Source organism: Aquarana catesbeiana, linkage group LG03, assembly GCF_042186555.1.
Source record: "Aquarana catesbeiana isolate 2022-GZ linkage group LG03, ASM4218655v1, whole genome shotgun sequence".
Taxonomy (NCBI): domain Eukaryota; kingdom Metazoa; phylum Chordata; class Amphibia; order Anura; family Ranidae; genus Aquarana; species Aquarana catesbeiana.
Genome location: NC_133326.1, coordinates 719,960,887 through 719,981,429, shown reverse-complemented (window position 1 = coordinate 719,981,429; position 20,543 = coordinate 719,960,887). Strand labels below are relative to the sequence as shown.

At 42.6% G+C, this 20,543-nt stretch overlaps 1 protein-coding gene across 1 annotated transcript in view; it reads right to left on the bottom strand.

The window, feature by feature from the left end:
- Window positions 1–20,543, bottom strand: part of LOC141134916 (CD209 antigen-like protein C) — a 68,430-nt gene that overhangs the window by 734 nt on the left and 47,153 nt on the right. Inside the window, exons 5-6 of the mRNA XM_073624349.1 lie at window positions 15,163–15,311; window positions 11,805–11,914 (exon numbers count right to left, since the gene is read on the bottom strand). Coding sequence (XP_073480450.1) covers window positions 11,805–11,914; window positions 15,163–15,311 — 259 coding nt within the window. The remainder of the gene's footprint in view (window positions 1–11,804; window positions 11,915–15,162; window positions 15,312–20,543) is intronic.

Here is a 20,543-nt window from a genome sequence, read left to right as displayed (position 1 = left end):
CCAGTCTTAGTCCGTAGGGTTCAATATTGTGTTGGCCCACCCTTTGCAGCTATAACAGCTTCAACTCTTCTGGGAAGGCCATCCACAAGGTTTAGGAGTGTGTCTATGGGAATGTTTGACCATTCTTCCAGAAGGGCATTTGTGAGGTCAGGCACTGATGTTGGACAAGGAGGCCTGGCTCACAGTCTCCGCTCTAATTCATCCCAAAGGTGATCTATCGGGTTGAGGTCAGGACTCTCTGCAGGCCAGTCAAGTTCCTTCACCCCAAACTCGCTCATCCATGTCTTTTTGGACCTTGCTTTGTGCACTGGTGTGCAGTCATTTTGGAACAGGAAGGGGTCATCCCCAAACGGTTGCCACAAAGTTCGGAGCATGAAATTGTCCAAAGTGTCTTGGTATGTGTGACGGGAATCACTTTGGGTGGGGGGGGCTCATCGAACCCAACTTACTTTAAAGAGGTCAGGAAACAGCTCCACAGACCCCTCTTATATGTAAGTTACCCTGTGTCTATTAGGGGCACAGGGTGACCGAGAAAATGATGGACAACTACTTAATGGATACTGAGATTGTGGCTTGGATTACTTCAGATGGGACAGTGATATTTCCTTCAATAGTTTTTTATTGATTTTTTTCATATAGAAATAGGAAACAATGGTACAATCTTTAGTACAAAATAACATGTTCCATTTATCGAAAGACCATATTTGCGTACAGAGGCAAAACATGAGTCAAAAATGCTTCTGAACATCGGGTGCAGTAATAACACATGAGATATGGCTAAGATGTCACCCACCACTTCACAACACCCCATATGGGATCAAACTGCGTCACGGGGTAGAGGGCATCACAGCCAATCTGTAATATACTTTTAGTATATGTATTGATGTAGTAAAGAGTCATGCTATATAAAATCCAAATAAAAAAAAAACTGATGATGTAAGCAAGGGAGTGTTAATGAAAAAGCAAGAAGAGATACTATCCATGAGTTCCTAATGGCGTGTACACATGGGCGGTCTTTTCAACTGGACTGGTCCGACAGACCAAATCCGGCAGACAATCCGACCATGTGTGGGCTCCATCGGACTTTAGATTTGGAACATGCTTCAAATTTGTCCGACGGACTTGAGTCCGGTCGAAAAATCCGCTCGTCTGTATGCTAGTCCGACGGACGAAAACCCATGCTAGGGCAGCTATTGGCTACCGGCTATCAACTTCCTTATTTTAGTCCGGTCGTACGTCATCACGTACGAATCCGTCGGACTTTGGTGTGATCGTGTGTAGGCAAGTCAGTTCATTCAAAAGTCCATCTGAAGTCCGTCAAAAACCCGTCGAAAGTCCATCGGACCAGTACGGTCGAAAAGTCCGCCCGTGTGTACGCGGCATAAGTCAAACATTCACTAAAGTAGACATAATGAGGGTTAGCTGGACTAAACGATCTGTAAAATAAGAAATAGCATACAGATGCATAAGGAGAAGGCACCAATGGTTCTACCAGAGTAAAATACATGACTATCCATCTTGGAGGTAGCTGGATATAAGTCTTCCAAGGTTTGCTTCAAATTTATCCGTGGTATCTAGAAGAAGGCTAGCTGACTTCTCCTGAGTCATTATCCAGGAGACCTTACGTTTTGCTGCTGAAAAGGATACTGTCTGCTATTTCCAGGCCTCTGGCTATTGTAATCTTAGCATAATGAAATGTATGAGTCTCTGGGTAGATTTGGAACATCTGACTTGCTTACTGTTCAGAAGGGACATTTTGGGTGTTTTTTGAAGGGATAGTCCAGTTACTTTGGGAAAGTAATATTTATCAACAATATCCCTCAAGAAATATATGAAGATAAATATTCCTGTCTCATCTGAAGTAATCCATACCACATTCTCAGTGTCCATTAAGTAGTTGTCCATCATTTTCATGGTCACCCTGTGCCCCTAATAGACACTGGGTAACTTACACATGAGAGGGGCCTGTGGAGCTGTTTCCCAACCTTTCTAAAGTAAACTGGCTTCCATGAGCCCCCCTACCCAAGTGACTTTCATCACAGTATGCTTACACCTTAAGCAGAGCTGGTACAAGACATGGGTGGGAGGGGCACCTGCCCTGGGCGCAGTATCTCTGTGTAGAGGCAGGGGGAACACTAAGAGCTCAAGTAGTTTCCTTCTCTCTTTGTACAGAAATCAAAACTTACAAATAAGAGGGGCCTGTGGAGCTGTTTCCCGACCTTTCTAAAGTAAGCTGGCTTCCATGAGCTCCCCACCCAAAGTGACTTCCATCACAGTATGCTTACAACTTAAGCAGAGCCGGTACAAGGCATGGGCGGGAGGGGCACCTGCCCTGGGCGCAGTATCTCTGTGTAGAGGCAGGGGGCACACTTAGAGCTCAAGCAGTTTCCTTCTCTCTTTGTACAGGATTTAAAAAACAATACAGGGAAATAGCGTGTTTTACCTTATCCCCTCACATGATAACAGAACGCTCTCTGCACAGCTCAGCCTGATTTATTGCTGACATGGTCTCCCGCTATCACAGGCTGCCCAGCGCTGCTATGTTCAGAGATCAGTGCACTGCTGGTTGGTTGGATGTGTCTCCAGCTCCCGGATATGTCAATGAAGACTGTAGCCTGGCAGTCTGAGGCTGAGCCTGAGTGTGCAGTGAACACCACTGGTCAGGTGAGGAGATTTACTTCCCTGCATTTGTTTAGTTGGTTACAGGACTAGTGGAGGTAGAATTTAAAGGAGAAGAATCAACTCTTTAAACCTGGGCTTGTGCTCCATGCTTGTAGATAAGAAGTATCTACATTGAGGAATTTGTCAGTTTGGCTATCTTTTAATCGGCCCTTTAATGCAGACTGGACTGATGGAATCAGTGGCGTCACTAGGGTTGGTGTTAACTGGTGTGGCAAAACATGGTGTCACCCCCATCGTCTAAAGAACTATGTGCTGGGTGTCTCTCACCCCCATATGCCCCCCTCCAGTACAAATACCCCCTCTCAGCACAATACTACCCCTCCATTTCCCCCTCCCAGCACAAGTCATCACCCTCATATACCCCCTTTCAGCACAAATCTCTCCTCTCAGCACAAAATGCCCCCCATATCCCTCTTCCAAGTACAAATCCCCCCAAACCTCTCCATCTTATACAAACTCTCTTACCCCCCCAAATCGCCCCACTCAGCACAAATCATCCCATATCCCTCCCTTTAGCATAAATCCCTCCCACCTCCCCCCCAAATCTCCCCTCTGATCACAAATCCCCACCCCCATATACCCCTTCAAGTAGTAATCCCCCTCTTCTTACACAAATTCTCTTATTCCCCCACCCAAGCCACCCTCAGCACAGATATTTACCCCTCACCCACCAAATCCCCCCTACAAGCACAACCCCCCATCCCAATACAAAGGCACTCGCCTCTAGACTTTCCCATTAAAAAAAAACCTCTTAATCCCTCCCAGCATAAATCCCATTTCCTCCTATCACACATATCTTCAGATCCCTGCCCCCAGCACAGAATTACTGGTTATCAGTTACCGTGTCCTCAGCGCCTCTAGATCTCCTTCCCAGGCTCCTCCTCCTGTCCTGACTCACCAAAGCAGAGGAGGAAGCTGCGGGAAACTTCCCTCGGTGCTCGGACACTGCTAACATGCAGCCGGCTGGGACAGATACCAACTGCTACAGTCTCGGCAATCACTGCGCTAGAGACCCAGGGACACCCCGCAGGAGATGTCGGCAAATGCTCCCAATGGCACTCCAATCCACGCTAGCACACTGCACCCGAGACTGGAGCCTCTCCCACCTCCACCTAGTCCCAGCCCCCGGTGTCACCCAGGTGAGGCCCGCACCCCCCGCACCCCCCCCTAGCAACGCCACTGGCTATGGATTCTATTCTTACATATCTATATACATGGATATGGGTATATACAACTATTTTTACTTCATTTTACACGTTCCAGAATTCCCATTTACCATGATATGACGCACTCACTTTCCATGGGGGATTGCGGCCACACGCCTAGCTTCTCCTATCGAATCCCTTTTTCAGCTCCCGGGCGAGACATAGTTGGACGGTCCCTGGCATGCGCTATCACACGTTCTGGTTCTTATGTGAGTGATTTTAGGTATAGCCAGCAGTCTTGTAGCGACCTTAAGTTCTCAATGGTGGTTGATACACTAGACTATAGTGGTCATATATGCCTTCTTTTTTAGAACATGAATGCATGGCTCCTGATGAGTGGATGCAGTCCACGAAACGTGTCGAGCCTACCTTGATGCATCCAGTGTATACTGACATTCCAATTGGTTTTACCAATTTATGCTTTTATCAGACTACATTGTGTCTAATGTCTAATATGCATATCTTCTATGCCATGCAATTAAATAATCTTTCCAATGTAATTTGATTATTGTACTGTGCATGATATGTTGTAATATGTTATGATATTTAATGGATTAGCAATAAGCATATGGATGTTTTTACCTGCATGATTTGTTTGATCTCACCACACACACCTCATTCAAAGTCCCAAAAACTCCCCAAACTTATGGTGCATACAGCACAGTAATGGAGGCGTAAACTTTCCCTTACGTCTCACTCAAAGTCCTAAAAGTATCCCCCTATTTCTTCATTAATAGGGGTGGAAGTGTGTGTTATGTGTTTTGAGACCATAAATCTTTACGGCTGGCCCCAACTGGTTAGACCATATTTCCAATATATGGTTTATAGTGCATGGCTCGCACTGATGTGCATTATTGCTGGCCCTCCCACTCATTTGAACTAATGGGGTATCGTGTGGTTTGCGGCCAGTGGGCTGGTACATGTTTGGATTCCCAGGAGCTACGATTCTCGCTGGGTGCCCTCCCTCTCCCCTCCTCTACAGCGTTTTGGAGACAGGGGATTGGGCGGGCGTTTCCATCGCGCATCGATGCCATGCACCTTGCGCTGTGCGTGTGATGTCCTGGTTGGGCGTCCCATCACGCATGCGCCTGTTACTTCAACTTGGCTGACACAAGGGGAGTCACTCCGGTGGCCGCCGAGCTGTCTCTGGTGGGGTTGTGGTCTCACTGGCAATTTGGGAGCTGCGATGCACACCAAGAGTCCGTCCCCTCCCTCCTTGTCCTACGGCTGAAGGCTTGGGCTGACACCTCGCTGTGCATCGACGTCACGCATCCGGCGTCGACAATGTCGGCGTCATGGCGCCGGCGCTTTGTTTATATACATCCGCGGCTATGTGGGGGAGGATTTTGGTGCCAAACGTCAAGCGATCCCCGCCCAGATGTCGGCATCTTCTCTCCCCCTCCCACCAGCCTGCGTGACGTTGGCAGCATATCATTGGCTGGAGAGGAGCATATAACTCCTCATCATGGGAACAGATTTTCCTTTTTTTTTGGCACCGCTGAACAACCGCACACAAGTTTTTCATACTGAGACTACAGGTAACTTTGTTGGCAGTCTGTACTGCCTTTCACTTTTTTCAATTCTGGTGTTCAGTTTTTATCATCTTTTTTACACTTTTTCATTAGTTGCAACTGCACAAACTTTCTCATTAGCACACTAATTATAATATTTCACCCCAGCCAAATTATTGGTTTTGCTCACCAAATGGGCTTTGATACACTTATCTTTACATCACCTTCTAATTCTCATGATGTTTGGGACGACCAATCCCACATCACCATGGATTATCTGACCAGATTTCCAAATTAACTATTTAATACTAATATACCCATTTCATGTTTATTCCTAGATGTTTGGGATGACCAATCCCACATCACCATGGGTTTTCTGGAGATTGTCCAAACACACCTCATCAGCACAATTTATTTTCTGTTCCCTGATGCTATGCCTTTTTGTGCCGCCTCAGCTCCCATGCTAGATGTTGACCCAAACCCACCGTCAGTGATGTTGCCACACCCGAGACCCATGGCTAGTTTTGTGAGTATGGGTGGATGTTATACTACTTCCCCTTAATTTAATAATAATGTTATATGCTTGCACCCAGTCTGACCTACTGTTTATACCCTTTAGACATCCTGGTCACAATTGCTCCTGATGAGTGGTAACCAACCACGAAACGCGTCGAGCTACTGATGCCATACCAATGCGTCATTTACTTATAGCAACATCAAGATATGTGCAACAACTATGTCTGATTGAATGTCCGACTAGACACCTACCTTTTATTATGTGATTATCTATTCATTATTTCAGCAACTTATATTGAACTACCATGTAGTACTGTGCCCCTGCATTTATGTGTGTGTGTGTGTATATGTATTTACTATGTATGTATATATATGAAATTTATATCAGACTCACAGTGATGTGCGTTTTGGTTTTTACCCGTTGATACATGTAATAAACTTTTTACAGAAATTTACTTATTTCAATTGCATGCTTCATCTAAAGTCCCAACCTTTCAGTTAGCTTCTTATCAGAATTAGGGATGGAGGTAACTTTGACTTATATGCCATAGACCTCATTTAAAGTCCCACAACCCTTCTTTTTATTAAGTTCTCTATGGTGGTTGATACACTAGACTATAATGGTCATATATGCCTTCTTTTTTAGAACATGGATGCCTGTCTCCTGATGAGTGCATGCAGTCCACGAAACGCGTCGAGCCTACCTTGATGCATCCAGTGCATACTGACATTCCAAATGGTTTTACCAATTTATGTTTTTATCAGACTACATTCTCTCTAATATCTAATATGCATATCTTCTATTCTTATGTGCCATGTGATTAAATAATCTTTCCAATGTAATTCGATTATTGTACTATGCATGATATGTTGTATTATGTTATGCCATTCAATGGTTTAGTAATAAACATATGGATGTTTTTACCTGCATGATTTGTTTGGTCTCACCACACACCTCATTCAAAGTCCCAAAAACTACCCCCCCCCCTTTATGTTACATACAACACAGGGATGGAGGTGTAACCTTTCCCTTACGTCTCACTTAAAGTCCCAAATGTTCCCCTCTTTTCTTCAGGTGAAAGAAAAATGATTCTTGAGACTTTCGACTAAGGGGGCTGCAGTGGTGACATTCAGTGCTGAAGATTTTGACATAGTCACTTGTAAGCCTGAAACCTTCCCGAAATCATGTAAAAGTTGTAAAATGTTCGGGGTAGAAATTAGGGGAGAGGTGACAAAAAAGAAGCAGATCCTCTACGGAAAGAGCGCACTTGTGAGTCTAATGTCCAACTTTCACCCCATGAATATCTGGGTGGCTTCTGATTGCTATGGCAAGGGTCTCGATTGCAAGAGCAAAAATTGAGGGGGAGAGGGGGCATCCCTGTCTCGTGTCTTTAGAAATAGAGAACGGGTCAGAATAATGGCCTTGCAATCTCACTCGGGAACTCAAGTTGGAATATAAAGCATGAATAATCTGTAGAAATTGAGGGCCAAATCCCCACCTAGCCAGAACATCGAACGGATAAAACCACTCAACTGTGTCAAAAGCCTTTTGTAAATCGATAAAAATTAGGAAGCCCTCCTGGGGGGCCTCCATCCCATCTTGATCGCAGAAGTGTAATCACATCAATGGCTCTACTAATTCGATCAGGCCCCGTCTCCCTGGGATAAAGCCTACTTCATCCTTAGGAATATAACGGCCTATAAAAATGAATATTCTATTAGCAAAATTTTTGGTTAGAATTTTTAAAACATTATTGATCAATGAGATAATTAATTACTTACTTCTGAAGGGTCCTTACCCGGTTTAGGGATAACTAATATTTAAGCCAAATTGGCATCGCTATCCAATGTGGAGCCTTTTCGGAGATAGTTAAAAAACCTTGTCATATAAGGGGAGAGGGTATAGATAAAAGCCTTATAATAGCAAACCGAGAATCTATTTCAGTGTTTCTCAACTCCAGTCTTCAAGGCACCTTAACAGGTCATGTTTTCAGGATTTCCCTCAGATTAAATGGCTGTGGTAATTACTAAGGCAGTGAAAGTGATCAAATCACCTGTGCAAAATAATGGCCTGAAAACATGACCTGTTTGGGGTGCCTTGAGGACTGGAGCTGAGAAACACTGATCTATCTGGACCCGGAGCAGAGCCTCTCTTGAGGTTTTTAATTACATCTAAGACTTCTGTGTCCGCTATGGGTTTTTTTCAAGACTATCCCGATGTTCGGATGCTAGTTTGGGGAGTGGGATCTCATTCAGAAAATCCGATCAATGTTTACAGGGAGCCTGGTTATTGGCCCTATATACAGTAGTCTACAGTAGAATCCATGGAAAGTAGCCATTATCCACTCGGGGTTCTGCATGAGTGAACCAGTAGAGGAGCGAACTTTAGGAAAGGAAAAATAATGCATTTTTTCTGTCAATTTGGCTGCCATCCTGAAACCAATTTTGTCCTGGAATGCATAAAAATGGAAATTGGTTCAATGTAGACTCTTTTCAGCCTTGGTAGTCAATGGCAAGTTCAACGACAATCAAGCTGAGTCTATGAAATTCACGTTCAAGACGAGAAATCTCGGCCCTTCTTTCCCGTTTGCCCTGGGAAGATATCTAAATAAGTTTTCCTCTAATGACCACTTTGTGCGTTGCCTAAAGCATCTCAGATGAGATTTCCCTTGTGTCATTGACTTTGAAATATTCCCCGAGTTCCTTTTCCAACATTTTACATTGTACAGGATCACTCAGTAATGATTCATTGATGCGCCAACGGCAAGGGCAACTTGGGCCATGAGGCTTCGAAAGAAACATCAGGACCATGGCATGATCAGACAGAGGGGAATCTCTAATTAGCGACTTAGGGACAAAAGGGATGGCTGGTGAAGTTGTGGAGATGTGATCTATCCTAGAATAGGTTTGGTGAGGCGCTGAAAGGTGTGTATAGTCGGTTGGGTAAAATTCTCTCCAAATATCAACCAGCCCATAAGAGTGAAAAAGTTTAGCTGTTTGTGAACTTTGTTTAGGGAGCACAAAAGCCGGGAATGACCACACCCCTGATTTACCCAGCATTTGATCTAGGGTCACATTCAAGTCTATAAAAGACTGAGGACCAGCATAGATGAGAAACAAGATGCTTGTCAATGGTTCCGGGCATAATATGAGACAAAGGTGAAGGAGGATCCCTTAACTGTGCCTGAGAGGAATATGAATCTACCCTCTGGGTCCCTAATTTCCTTCTTTAGGGAAAAAGTGGTGCATTTGGAAAAAAGAATTTCCAACCCCTCTAGTTTTATTTTCTGCGTTAGCCAAATAGAACTGGGGATATTTGTGGTGGATAAAGGTAGGATTGTATTGTTTGGGGAAGTGAGTCTCCTGTAAAAGGGGAATATCTAAATTCTGGTGATATTGCTGAAAGAATTTTCTGCATTTTATCGGGGAGTAAAAACCCTAAAAATTATGTGAGGCAATGCGTAATGGGAATGAGGTGGTGTCTGTCGGCATTATGGAGCAGAGAAGGAGTCAAGCATTTTACAAAGCGGAAATTTGCCCTTCCCAGCATAATAGTGTCCATGAGGTGGAGGCGAGAATGGTCCAAGAAAACTAAGATCGGGATTTGTGCGGTCACAGGGAACCCTCAATGTCTGGAGAAGAGGAAAAAATGAAAAGAAGGGGAAGAAAACACAAACAGGAACCTTGAGGAGTGGGAGAGAGCCAGTCTCATCCCGCGTAATCAAAAACCAAAAAGGTATCTGCTGAAACTGCGGACAAAAATCTGTCCCAGTCTTAAGAGACATCCACAACACTGAGACAGATGGAGAAGCATGTAAATCACACCGGCCTGAACCGACACCTTGAAAACAATTTCCAGAGGGTAAAGCTCCCCCTGAGGCCATAGATCCCATTCTCACAAGAATTTCCCTCCCTGAGATGTCAGTCAAAGTTTCAGTCTATTTAAAAGAGATAGAACCAAACCGAACCCAAACCCAAACATCACCAAGGTGAGAAAGGGCTAAGAATACGAGTACAGTATATAACATGAATTTAAAACATGAATACAAAAATTTTAACTGGAAGTGGAGGAATTTTCACGGCATGGAAGAGTTCCAAATGGAAGGTGACTAGTGCAATCAAGTGTAACAACAGTAAGTCTTAGGTGGGTGAAAGCCAGGAGGGCAAAAAGGAAACCTTCCAGGGTCTCTCAGACACAAGACAACCCGGCAAGCAAGGAAAAAAAAGGGTGGAGCATAAAAGTGATTGATAGTCCAAAAATTGGTAGGAAGTATAGGGGACAATGATGTCTGTCAGTCCTAAAGAGACGGGTGGATGAAATGGAAAAAGGGGAGGGTAGTCCACAAATAACTGAGATGGGTGGCAAAAAGTTGAAGAACCCTTGAGCATGGCGTTCAAAATCATGGAGGATGGGAATCTCAGGATTTCTTATATTGCTGCTTATGCCAAACTTTGGTTATTGGACTCTGCGGAGGACACTTGGATGATCCAGAATGCTTAAGCCAAGAAGCTGGCAATGGTTATTGGGATGGTCACTGGGGCCAGATGGCTTGCACCCGAGGGTCCTTAAGGAACTCAGTCAAGTTCTGGCATCAAGGTTGTGGAGGTCAGCCTGTATAATTGAAGTAATTTGAGTGGCAGTTTGTGCCAGTCCCTGGGATAACATCTTAAAAAAGGTGATAATTACTGTGGAGAGGTTTAGAGGGGTCTTCTGGGGGTCTGGGTAGGTAGGCCAGGCATTGTTGGGCTCCCCTCAATGTCCCCCATGGGGGGGTTAATAAAATATCATCCAGGTTTCTCTCCAGTAAAGACTCCGTAGAAGATGGAGAAGGGGCAGTAGCCATGTGGGTACTCACTGCAACAGGTCCTGGGAGGGGGCATTGTGAGGAGAATGCTCCATAACCTTTCAGTGTCCTCTCCCCCTGTGTCATCCTCATGCTGTAAGCCGGGCACCATATTGTAAATGCCTGGGGCCTGAGAATTGGCTCCTAGCTGGCGTGTCCCTCCGGGCACCGCTGACCAACATGGTAGTGATCCCTAGGAGCCCTGCTATCTCCGGATCATGGTGGGGTGTGGCATCACTTGGTCTAATGGCTGTGGTCGAAGCTTATAGCTTAAGCCGCCATCATCGGAGCTCCGCACATGCGCACCTCCCACATGCTCATCATTTTTATGTTATTATATGTGTTTTTTCACCAGTCGAGATTTGTATGTGTCGTTTTTTAAACTTTCACAGGTGCATGCAATTATCTATTTGTTCACCCAACCCACTTGAGTCTGAGACTTGGTATAATAATGGAGTGTGCATACCAATCAGTTATGTACGGTTAAAGCCTTTTCAGCAGTAATAAGTTAGCATAACTGCTTTGTTTTTAAGGACTTTGTTGTGGACTTTGAGGGATTGCTTTGTGTATGGGCAGACAGTGGCCTTGAAACCTAGCAATGAGTTTACCAGCAGCCTCCTTAGATAATTTTTCAGATGGCTAACAATAGTGTAAATGAGCCCTTAGTGGGATGGGGAAGTAGAGTGGTATTACTTTGTTTCTTGTGTCTTTGCTGACTGATTTCCTTTAAAGCGGTTGTATACCCTTTTTTTTTATTTTTACCTACTGGTAAGCCTATAATAAAGCTTACCTGTAGGTAAAAGGAATATCTCCTAAACCTGTGCGGTTTAGGAGATATTCACTTTGCCTGCAGCCGCTGATGTCAGGAAGACACGCCGAGGGAAAATGTCAGCTCCCTCGGTGTGGACCGGGATCAGCTGCCGATGCCTCATTCTAAGGTGTTTCATAATGAGCTAGTATGTGTTGCATACTAGCTCATTATGCCTTTTGCCTTACAGGTTTAAAAAAAAAAAAAATTGTCTGCTTTAATGTCTGGATACACTTACCTGAATGTGAGAGGAGTCCCATCTACCCACAGCCAGCGATCGCTGTTCTGGGTGTCCCGCCGCAGTCCTATCCAGTATCTATCTCCTACAATGAAGGGCTGCAGGAACTCCTAGATTAGAGAGAAAAAATTAGTTAGCAGAATTATAACACTGGAAGAAACATTGTCTCCATTTTACTTTGGTAGGTTGAAGTAGAAGGATCGCACAAGTCCCCCCCCCCTAAAAAAAAAGTTTTATATATACAGTATTTATTGTGAGATCCAGCTGAACATTGCAAAGCAGCCACTCACTTAAATCTTATTTTTAGGGCTATCTTGCTCACTTTTATTAAAACAAAGTTCACGCCAACAAATGGGTTTCCCTCACAAAGTTTTTTTTTTAGCTTTTCTCTGTCACATCTCTTGTAAAAGCCCTGCACACACAATTGGTATGTTGATTGTCCACAAAACCTGGATCCAGGATTGGAGACTTCATCAGGATTGGAGACTTTATCCCACCCAAGTCTTTATGACGGGAAGACAGAGGAGAAATCACCACTCACAGATGAGCCAAGGAGATACCACAGCAGGTAACCCCACAGGTGCTGGCCCGGCTTGCCATCGCGACAAACAAGAAAACTTAGAATAGGCAGCTGCACACTGCAATAGGAAACCAATAAAACGTTTTTATTGTAGGGTTATGACTAAGTACAAGATGCACGAAACGTGTCAACCTTCCATTCATTCCTGTGACTGCATCTGTCTGGATTACAATGAAGAAGTTTTATTGGTATCCCATTGCAGTGTGTGGCTGCCTGTTCTTAGTTTCCAATTTTCTATGAAGTCCCTGGGCTCCAGGACCCAAACCAGGTTTTGCCAATCTCTGAGGAAACTCCAGCTTCCTCTGTATAAAAAGTGCACCCTGGAGACCCCTCAACCTTCTTGAATGAGAACCTTGGGTGACCCTCAACCTTCTTGAATGAGAACCCTGGGCGACCCTTAACCTTCTTGAATGAGAACCCTGGGCGACCCTCAACCTTCTTAAATGAGAACCCTGGGTGACCCTCAACCTTCTTGAATGAGATTCCTGGGTGACCATCAACGATCTGGAATGAAAACCCTGGGTGACCCTCAACCTTCTTGAGTGAGAACCCTGGGCGACCCTCAACCTTCTTAAATGAGAACTCTGGGCGACCCTCAACCTTCTTAAATGAGAACTCTGGGCGACCCTCAACCTTCTTGAATGAGAACCCTGGGCGGCCTAAAACCCTTTTCATACCATGACAGGGCACGGCACATATACACACTGCAATCAGCTAGCAGGTGGGAATTCTAAGCATCAGCAACAAGAAGGCTCACAGAAGAGACATTCCCCCCCCCCACACACAGACAAACTTTGCAGAGGCATTTGACAGACAGTAAGGAGGTGACCTGATGCCTCCTCGCCATCTATTTCAACCCCATTAACGCCAAGCTAATGCATAGCAGCTAGAGATGTAAAATTTCTGGAAATTTTTAAGTCATGAGTAAAAAACATTTTTCACAATTTTTTTTCCAGAAAAAATTGAAAATTTCAGAAACATTGAAAAAAAAAAAATGTGGGGTGTTTTAGAAAATGAAAGTTGTTTTGTTACCCTGGGAAGATGAAATGGAGTGTATAAAAATGCCGATTTCCCTTGTTTGAGAATTGCATAGAGAAATACAGTGTTAATTGATTTGTATTTGTCTTAAAGCGGAGTTCCGCCCCACATTTTTTTTTTAAGTCAGCTGCTGACTTTTAATATTAGGACACTTACCTGTCCAGGGCGCCTGCAATGTCCTCACCTGAAGCCGATCTGTACCCTCGGCTCCCGGGGTGGAGGCGCTGGCATCTTCAGTAAGGGAATCAGGAAGTGAAGCCTTACGGCTTCACTTCCTGGTTCCCAATGGCACATGCACGAGTCGCTTTGCGCGTCCTCACTGGTCCCTGCTGTCTTCTGTGACCTGTGTGAAGACAGTGGGGGGGGCGGACATGGCGGCAATCTATCGCTGAAAGTGGGAGAAAATACCTGTATTATAAAGGCATCTGCTCCCCCCTCCCCCTGAAAGGTGCCAAATGTGACACCGGAGGGTGGGAGGAACCAGAAAAGCGGAAGTTCCATTTTTGGGTTGAGCTTTAAGCTGAAAGAACTTGCAATGATTTAAGACTTTACAAACAGTCTCAGGAATCTTTCATGTTATACAATTTGAATACAATGGCACAGATACAGTACATTATTTAGCAGTGTAAAAGAACATACTTCACACCACTTTTTTGTTTTTACTTTTTCTAGAAAAACAAAAAACCAAAAAAGACTTTGGGAAAAAATGGAGGGGGGGAATGTTCCGTCCCCCCCCCCCAGTGTTTCCATTTTTTCCAGGCCTTCCCATCTCTAACAGCAACCTTGGGCATTGAGAGCGGTTGCAGGGTGTCTGCGGTGCTTCTTGAATGGATCACGTTTACCACTTAAGTGGGAACAATTCAGGTGCTAAAAACACAGCTCAAACATGTGTTGTTAGCTCCCCCTAACCAGCTCTTTTTTTCAGCGGGAACGCGGGGGAACGCAGTTCCGGCACCTTCACCACTGACTGTAATGGCAAGTACTGCTGGGGTGTGCTGCAGGGTCTATTGATGCTCATTGCTGGGGGATCTATTCTAGCTGGAGGGGGCCTATTTTTTCATGGGGGTCTATTGTTGCTGAGGAGGTTTATTGTTGCTGGTGGGGGACCTACTGTTGCTGGGGGTGGGTCTTATATTGCTGGGGGGGGGTCAGTTGAGGGGAGGGGTCTATTGTTGCTGGCTGCCGGAGAGTCTATTGATACTGGCTGTGGGGAGATCTGCTGTTGCTGCCGGGAGTCTATTGTTGCTGGGGGGGGGGGATTTTGTGTGTGTGGGATGGTCTATTGTTGCTGGCTGGGGCTCTATTGTTGCTGGCTGCAGGGGATCTATTTTACTGCCTTTCTTGTTAAAATTACAAAATTCCTTACGGATTACTTAGCACCACAAATTGATATTTGGTTATGTATTGTCTAAAAGGGCAGTACTAGGAGGTTGGTAGGTTTGGAACCAAGGAATGTTGCTCAGAGGTGGGTAGGGGGTGGAGAAAGGGGGTGGCTCCAAAAAGGGGAGTTCCTGCACCTATTCTCTGAGAAAAAAAGCCCTGCCCCTAACCATAAGTCTCAATGATTTATTTAACTTTGGGGGTCCTCCAAGTATGCAGAAAACAGGATGGAAAACATCAGTTTGTAAACTACCGTATTTCTCCCAAAATGTTTTATGTCATTGTACCTACTCCATTTGCAACACATAAAGAAAACCAGTCACCGGTCAGGACCACCGCACCCAGAGCTCAGACAGTTACCAGTTCATCCTTGTTCTTCAGGGTCAGAAAAACGCTGTAATTCTTAGCACATCCCTCCTGGCTCCTCTCCCAAGTGTCCATAGTTTCTTGGAAATAATAGCATTTGGAGCCAATCGGTATCCAGTCTGCGGGGCAGCAGGGATTGTATCCTTTGGGGAGAGATGACAACCTTGAAATTGCCAGAAGCTTAAAGTGGTGTTCCGGCCGAAATTATACTTTTTAAATAAAAATACCCCTATAATACACAAGCTTAATGTATTCTAGTAAAGTTAGTCTGTAAACTAAGGTCTGCTTTGTTAGTTCATAGCAGTAGTTTGTTATTTTATAAAATTACAGCAGGCCATGGCCATCTTAAGTGTGGGCATCTGAAGCCAGACTGTATTTCTTCCTGGATCTCATCCTTGCAGATCTCGCACATGCTCAGTGCAGCACAAGCAGTGTAATAGGTTTCAGGTCAGGTTTCCATAGCAACGGCAGTGTCAGAGGAAGTTGCCTCCCCTTCCCAGAAGGCATTGCAAACAGGAAATGATGCAATGGGCCGCGGTCAGGGAGGAGGAAGTGAAAAATGAATACAGCAGATATACAGTAAGTGCTGAGAAAAAAACAAATATATATATATATATATATCCAATTCATTTACAGTGCACAGTTTTGTGAGGGATGCTGAAGAGTTGTAAAAGTGGGTGGAACTCCACTTTAAAGAAGAACTCTACGATCGGCAAAAAGTTATCCATTAGTACACCACCCTACACAAAACATTAAACAGTTATCACATTTGTGGAATTCCTTAACATTGAAGAGAAAAGCCTAACTGAATTTTTAGGGAGTCACCTCTGTAATTCAAAAAAAAAAAAAACGGCTTCTATTCTGCCAAGCAGGAGGTGTCGCAGCAGTGATTTCACCATGTCCTCTCCTCTCTCTTTACAGGAAAAGTGACTACATTTCCCATGAACCTTTGGGAATTATATTGAATGTGGGAGGTACACTAGGCCTGTACATGTTGAATTTGAACTCGCCCACTTTAACATAAATCACACCCCTTCATGCAGGGTGCAGGGGAGCCACCCACCTAATCCATGCACCCAGCCCCTAACTAGGCATGTGCAATTCCTTTAGTTCCAAATTCGTTTTTTAACTAATTTCGACAAATTTGTTAATTCGGGAATATTCGAATTAACGAAAACCCGTTTAACTAATCTTTTCCGAATATTCGTAAATTCGATAAAATTGGACATTCGTAAATTTGGGCATTCGTACATTCGTACATTAGTAAATGAGTGAATTCGTAAATTTGTAAATTCGAAAATTCGGAAATCTGAAATAATAGCAAACTAACTAGAAAAGGTACAATTTCTGGGGAAATTGTGAAAGTGTTCTTGCCTCTACAACTGGAGTGGGCGGAGTAACTGGGTGGGGTGGAGTGGCTTGAGTAACTGTGAAAAGTGTTAAAAAGCTTAATATTTTAAAAAGTATAAATAGTAGTAAAAAAGTTCCATCATTCGCTGAAAGAGCTGAATTTTTTCAAAAATGAATTTTTTTTAATCAAAAATGATTTTTTTTTCTTCAAAAATGATTTTTTTTTTCAAAAGTAATTTTTTTTTTCAAAGGTAATTTTTTTTTTCAAAAGTAATTTTTTTTTTAAAGTAATTTTTTTTTCAAAAATAATTTTTTTTTTCAAAAATATTTTTTTTTTTCAAATATATTTTTTTTTCAAAAATAATTTTTTTTTAAAAGAAATTTTTTTTTCAAAAATATTTTTTTTTTTCAAAAATATTTTTTTTTTCAAAAATATATATTTTTTTTTTTCAAAAATTTTTTTTTTTTTTCAAAAATTATTTTTTTTTTTTACATGGGGCGGTCATAATGTTTTGGCTGATCATGGGGTGGTCATAATGTTTTGGCTGATCATGGGGTTGTCAGCTTTTGTCACTTCCCACTCTAGTTTTGAACATTTCGCCATTCATTCCTATGGGACCAATTTCGCCGCAAAAACGTCATTTCGTGGACCATTCGGCAAAACATTCCACAAAGTAATAACACACCAATCGGGAACAATCCGCTCGTTTCGGTATATTATTTGTCTCTGTAGTGTGAAAACTGTGGGAGGAGTCTACAAGCATTATCAAGTCTAGCAGATGAAGTCACATGCATTTGGAGTGTCTCAGCATCTTGTGTTTACAACCACTGTTTCCTAGCAACGCTCATGCCCTGTTTATGCTTCCCAAATACTGCTTCATCAAAACTGCCCCATCAGAATTACCCCATCAAAACTGCCCCATCATATTCCTCTATTATAAATCAGTACATGGTGTGTCTGTCCCCTCCCCCGGGCTCTGTAATCAGCTGAGATGCTCCAGCCACCTCCCCCCTGTGTATAACAGAAGCTTTGGTAACCATGGCAACAAAACAAACACAGTACACGCTGATTAATGGCTAAAATTTCCTGAAATGACCTCTAAACAAATGGCCGTATTTTAAAAACTATACATCCTACAGCGAAGATCTTTATATTGTGAGAATCACAAGACCCAGACCTAGATTTTGATACATAGTATGTCTCTGAAATATTAAAAATGAAGGCACGGTCGCAGTTTAGAAATTGCCCTTCAAATTTGAAGGGGCTAGAGTGTAGTTTCAATGAATGTCAATGGACGGCGTGAGTTGCAAACAAATGGTCATATTGTGAAAACTATCAGGACTATGGCTTAGCCGTGGACATGTTTAGTGGCAGCAGGGATAGCTGAACGTTTTGATATAAGATTTGTGTAGGTGGGCTTGAAAATGAGGGAGTGGCGGCAGTTTAGAAATCATGTTCTGATTTTCCAGCTTTTGTCATCTCCCACTCTAGTTTCCCCATTCATTCCTATGGGACCAATTTCGCCGCAAAAACTACGATATTTCGTGAACCATTCGGCGAAACGTTCCACAAAGTAATAGCACACCATTCGGGAACAATCCGCACGTTTCGGTATATTACTTGTCTATGTAGTGTAAAAACTGTGGGAGGAGTTAGGGTGGTAAATTTGGCTATAATAATAAGAATAATATATATGTGAGATAACAATAAGTGGTCTTGCTATGCAAGAACACTTAATTACTAGTAACTTTTAATTTATAGGTATTGTAATTTCCTTTCAAATTTGGCTGTTAGTGAACGTAACAAATACGAATTTATCCGAAGTTATGAATGATCCGAAAAAACGGAATGGAACGTAATAAATTAATAATAATAAATAACAATAATAATAATAACAACGTTTTATTATTATTATTTATTATTAATTTGTTCCGTTCCATTAGTTTAGATGCAGCATTCGTTTTGGATAATTCGTAACTTCGGATAAATTCGTATTTGTTACGTTCACTGACAGTCAAATTTGAAAGGAAATTACAATACCTATAATTTATAGTTACTATTTCAAGTTTTTGAATTTTCGGGTTTTTGGATTTTCAAACTTCGAATTTACAAATTTACGAATGTACGAATTTACGAATGAACAAATGTAAAAATGTACGAATGTACGAATGAACGAATGTACGAATTTACGAATGAACAAATTTACGAATCGCGATCATAACGAATGACCCGAAAAACGAAAAAAATTATAAACTAATGAAACGAAAACGAAAATGAACAAATTTTTTGGCTGTGCACATGTCTACCCCTAACCTACATGCAGGGAGCCAGACACATTGATTCCAATTTTTTTTTTTTTTTTTTAGGCCAATTAGAGGCCAATGAGGCTCTAATTGGCTTCAAAAAGGGTGGTGTCGGGGCACGGAGCACTGCTAATACCTTCACATATAATACACATCAAACTGAAAATTAGAGTTAACCCTTTCATGACTAAGCCTATTTTTGACATTTGGTGTTTACAAGTTAAAATCCGTATTTTTTGCTAGAACAAACATTACACATATTTTTTTTTAGCAGAGAATCTAGAGAATAAAATGGCGATTGTTGCAATATTTTATGTCGCACGGTATTTGTGCAGCGGTGTTTTAAACACAACTTTTTGGAAAAAGGGACACTTTCATGAATTTAAAAACAAAACAGTAAAGTTAGCCCAATTTTTTTTTGTATACTGTGAAAGATGATGTTACACCGAGTAAATAGATACCAAACATGTCACGCTTTATAATTGCACGCACTCCTGGAATGGCGACAAGCTACGGTACCTAAAAATCTCCATAGGCGACGATTTAAATTTTTTTTACGGTTACCAGGTTACGGCTTCATTCCAGACTGTCACTGTCCCGGTGCAACAGGAGGCCCCATAAGAGCAGCAGGAGGTGGCGGGGGGGGGGGGGGGCGTGCCCTCCCGCTCCTCCGGTATAACAGCCGAGCGGGTTGTTATCGCTGGAAAGCTGATCGCCGGCTCTAAAAACAGTACCGGGATGATGCCTAGTGCTAGGGCTAGAATTATTGCTCTCGCTCTGACAATCGTGGCGATACCTCACATGTGTGATTTGAACACCGTTTACATATGTGGACGTGACTTCCGTATGTGTTTGCTTTGATGCGCAAGCTCATGGGTACGGGGGCGCTTTAAAAAAAGAATTTTTTTTTCTTATTTATTTTAATATTAATCAATTGTTTGTTTTAAAAAAAAAAAAATTTGATCACTTTTATTGCTGTCACAAGGGATGTAAACATCCCTTGTGACAGTAATAGGGGGTGACAGGTACTCTTTATGGAGGGATCGGGGGTCTAGACCCCCGATCCCTCCTTTGCACTTCAAAGTATTCAGATCGCCATTTTCGGCGATTCTGAATACTGTATATTTTTTTTAAACCGGCGCCATTGGCAGCCGAGTAAACGGTAAGTGACGTCATGACGTCGCTTCCGCGTTTACAATTAGGAGGCTGGAACGAAGCTGCTTACGGCTTCGTTCCAGATCGTCAGTAGCCGCCGGAGGTGGCATTAGTATTAATACTAATAATAATACATTAGTATTATTAAGCAGACATGTGCAGGATGAAAAAATTCGTTTAGTTTAGTTTCGTTTCGATTCGTTATTTAACTAAATTCGTTTAGTTAAATTCGTTGCATTCATTACATTCGTTTTCGGAATTTGTTTCGTTTCGTATTCGAATTCGAAAAAATTCGACCGCATTCGAAAAAATTCGACCGTATTCGAAAAAACTATCAAATTCGAAAAAATTCTAACACATTCGAAAAAAGCTGTCAAATTCGAAAAAATTCTACCACATTCGAAAAAACTATCAAATTCGAAAAAATTCTAACAAATTCGAAAAAAACTATCAAATTCGAAAAAAGTCTACCACATTCGAAAAAAACTGTCAAATTCGAAAAAATTCTACCACATTCGAAAAAACTGTCAAATTCGAAAAAATTCTACCACATTCAAAAAAAACTA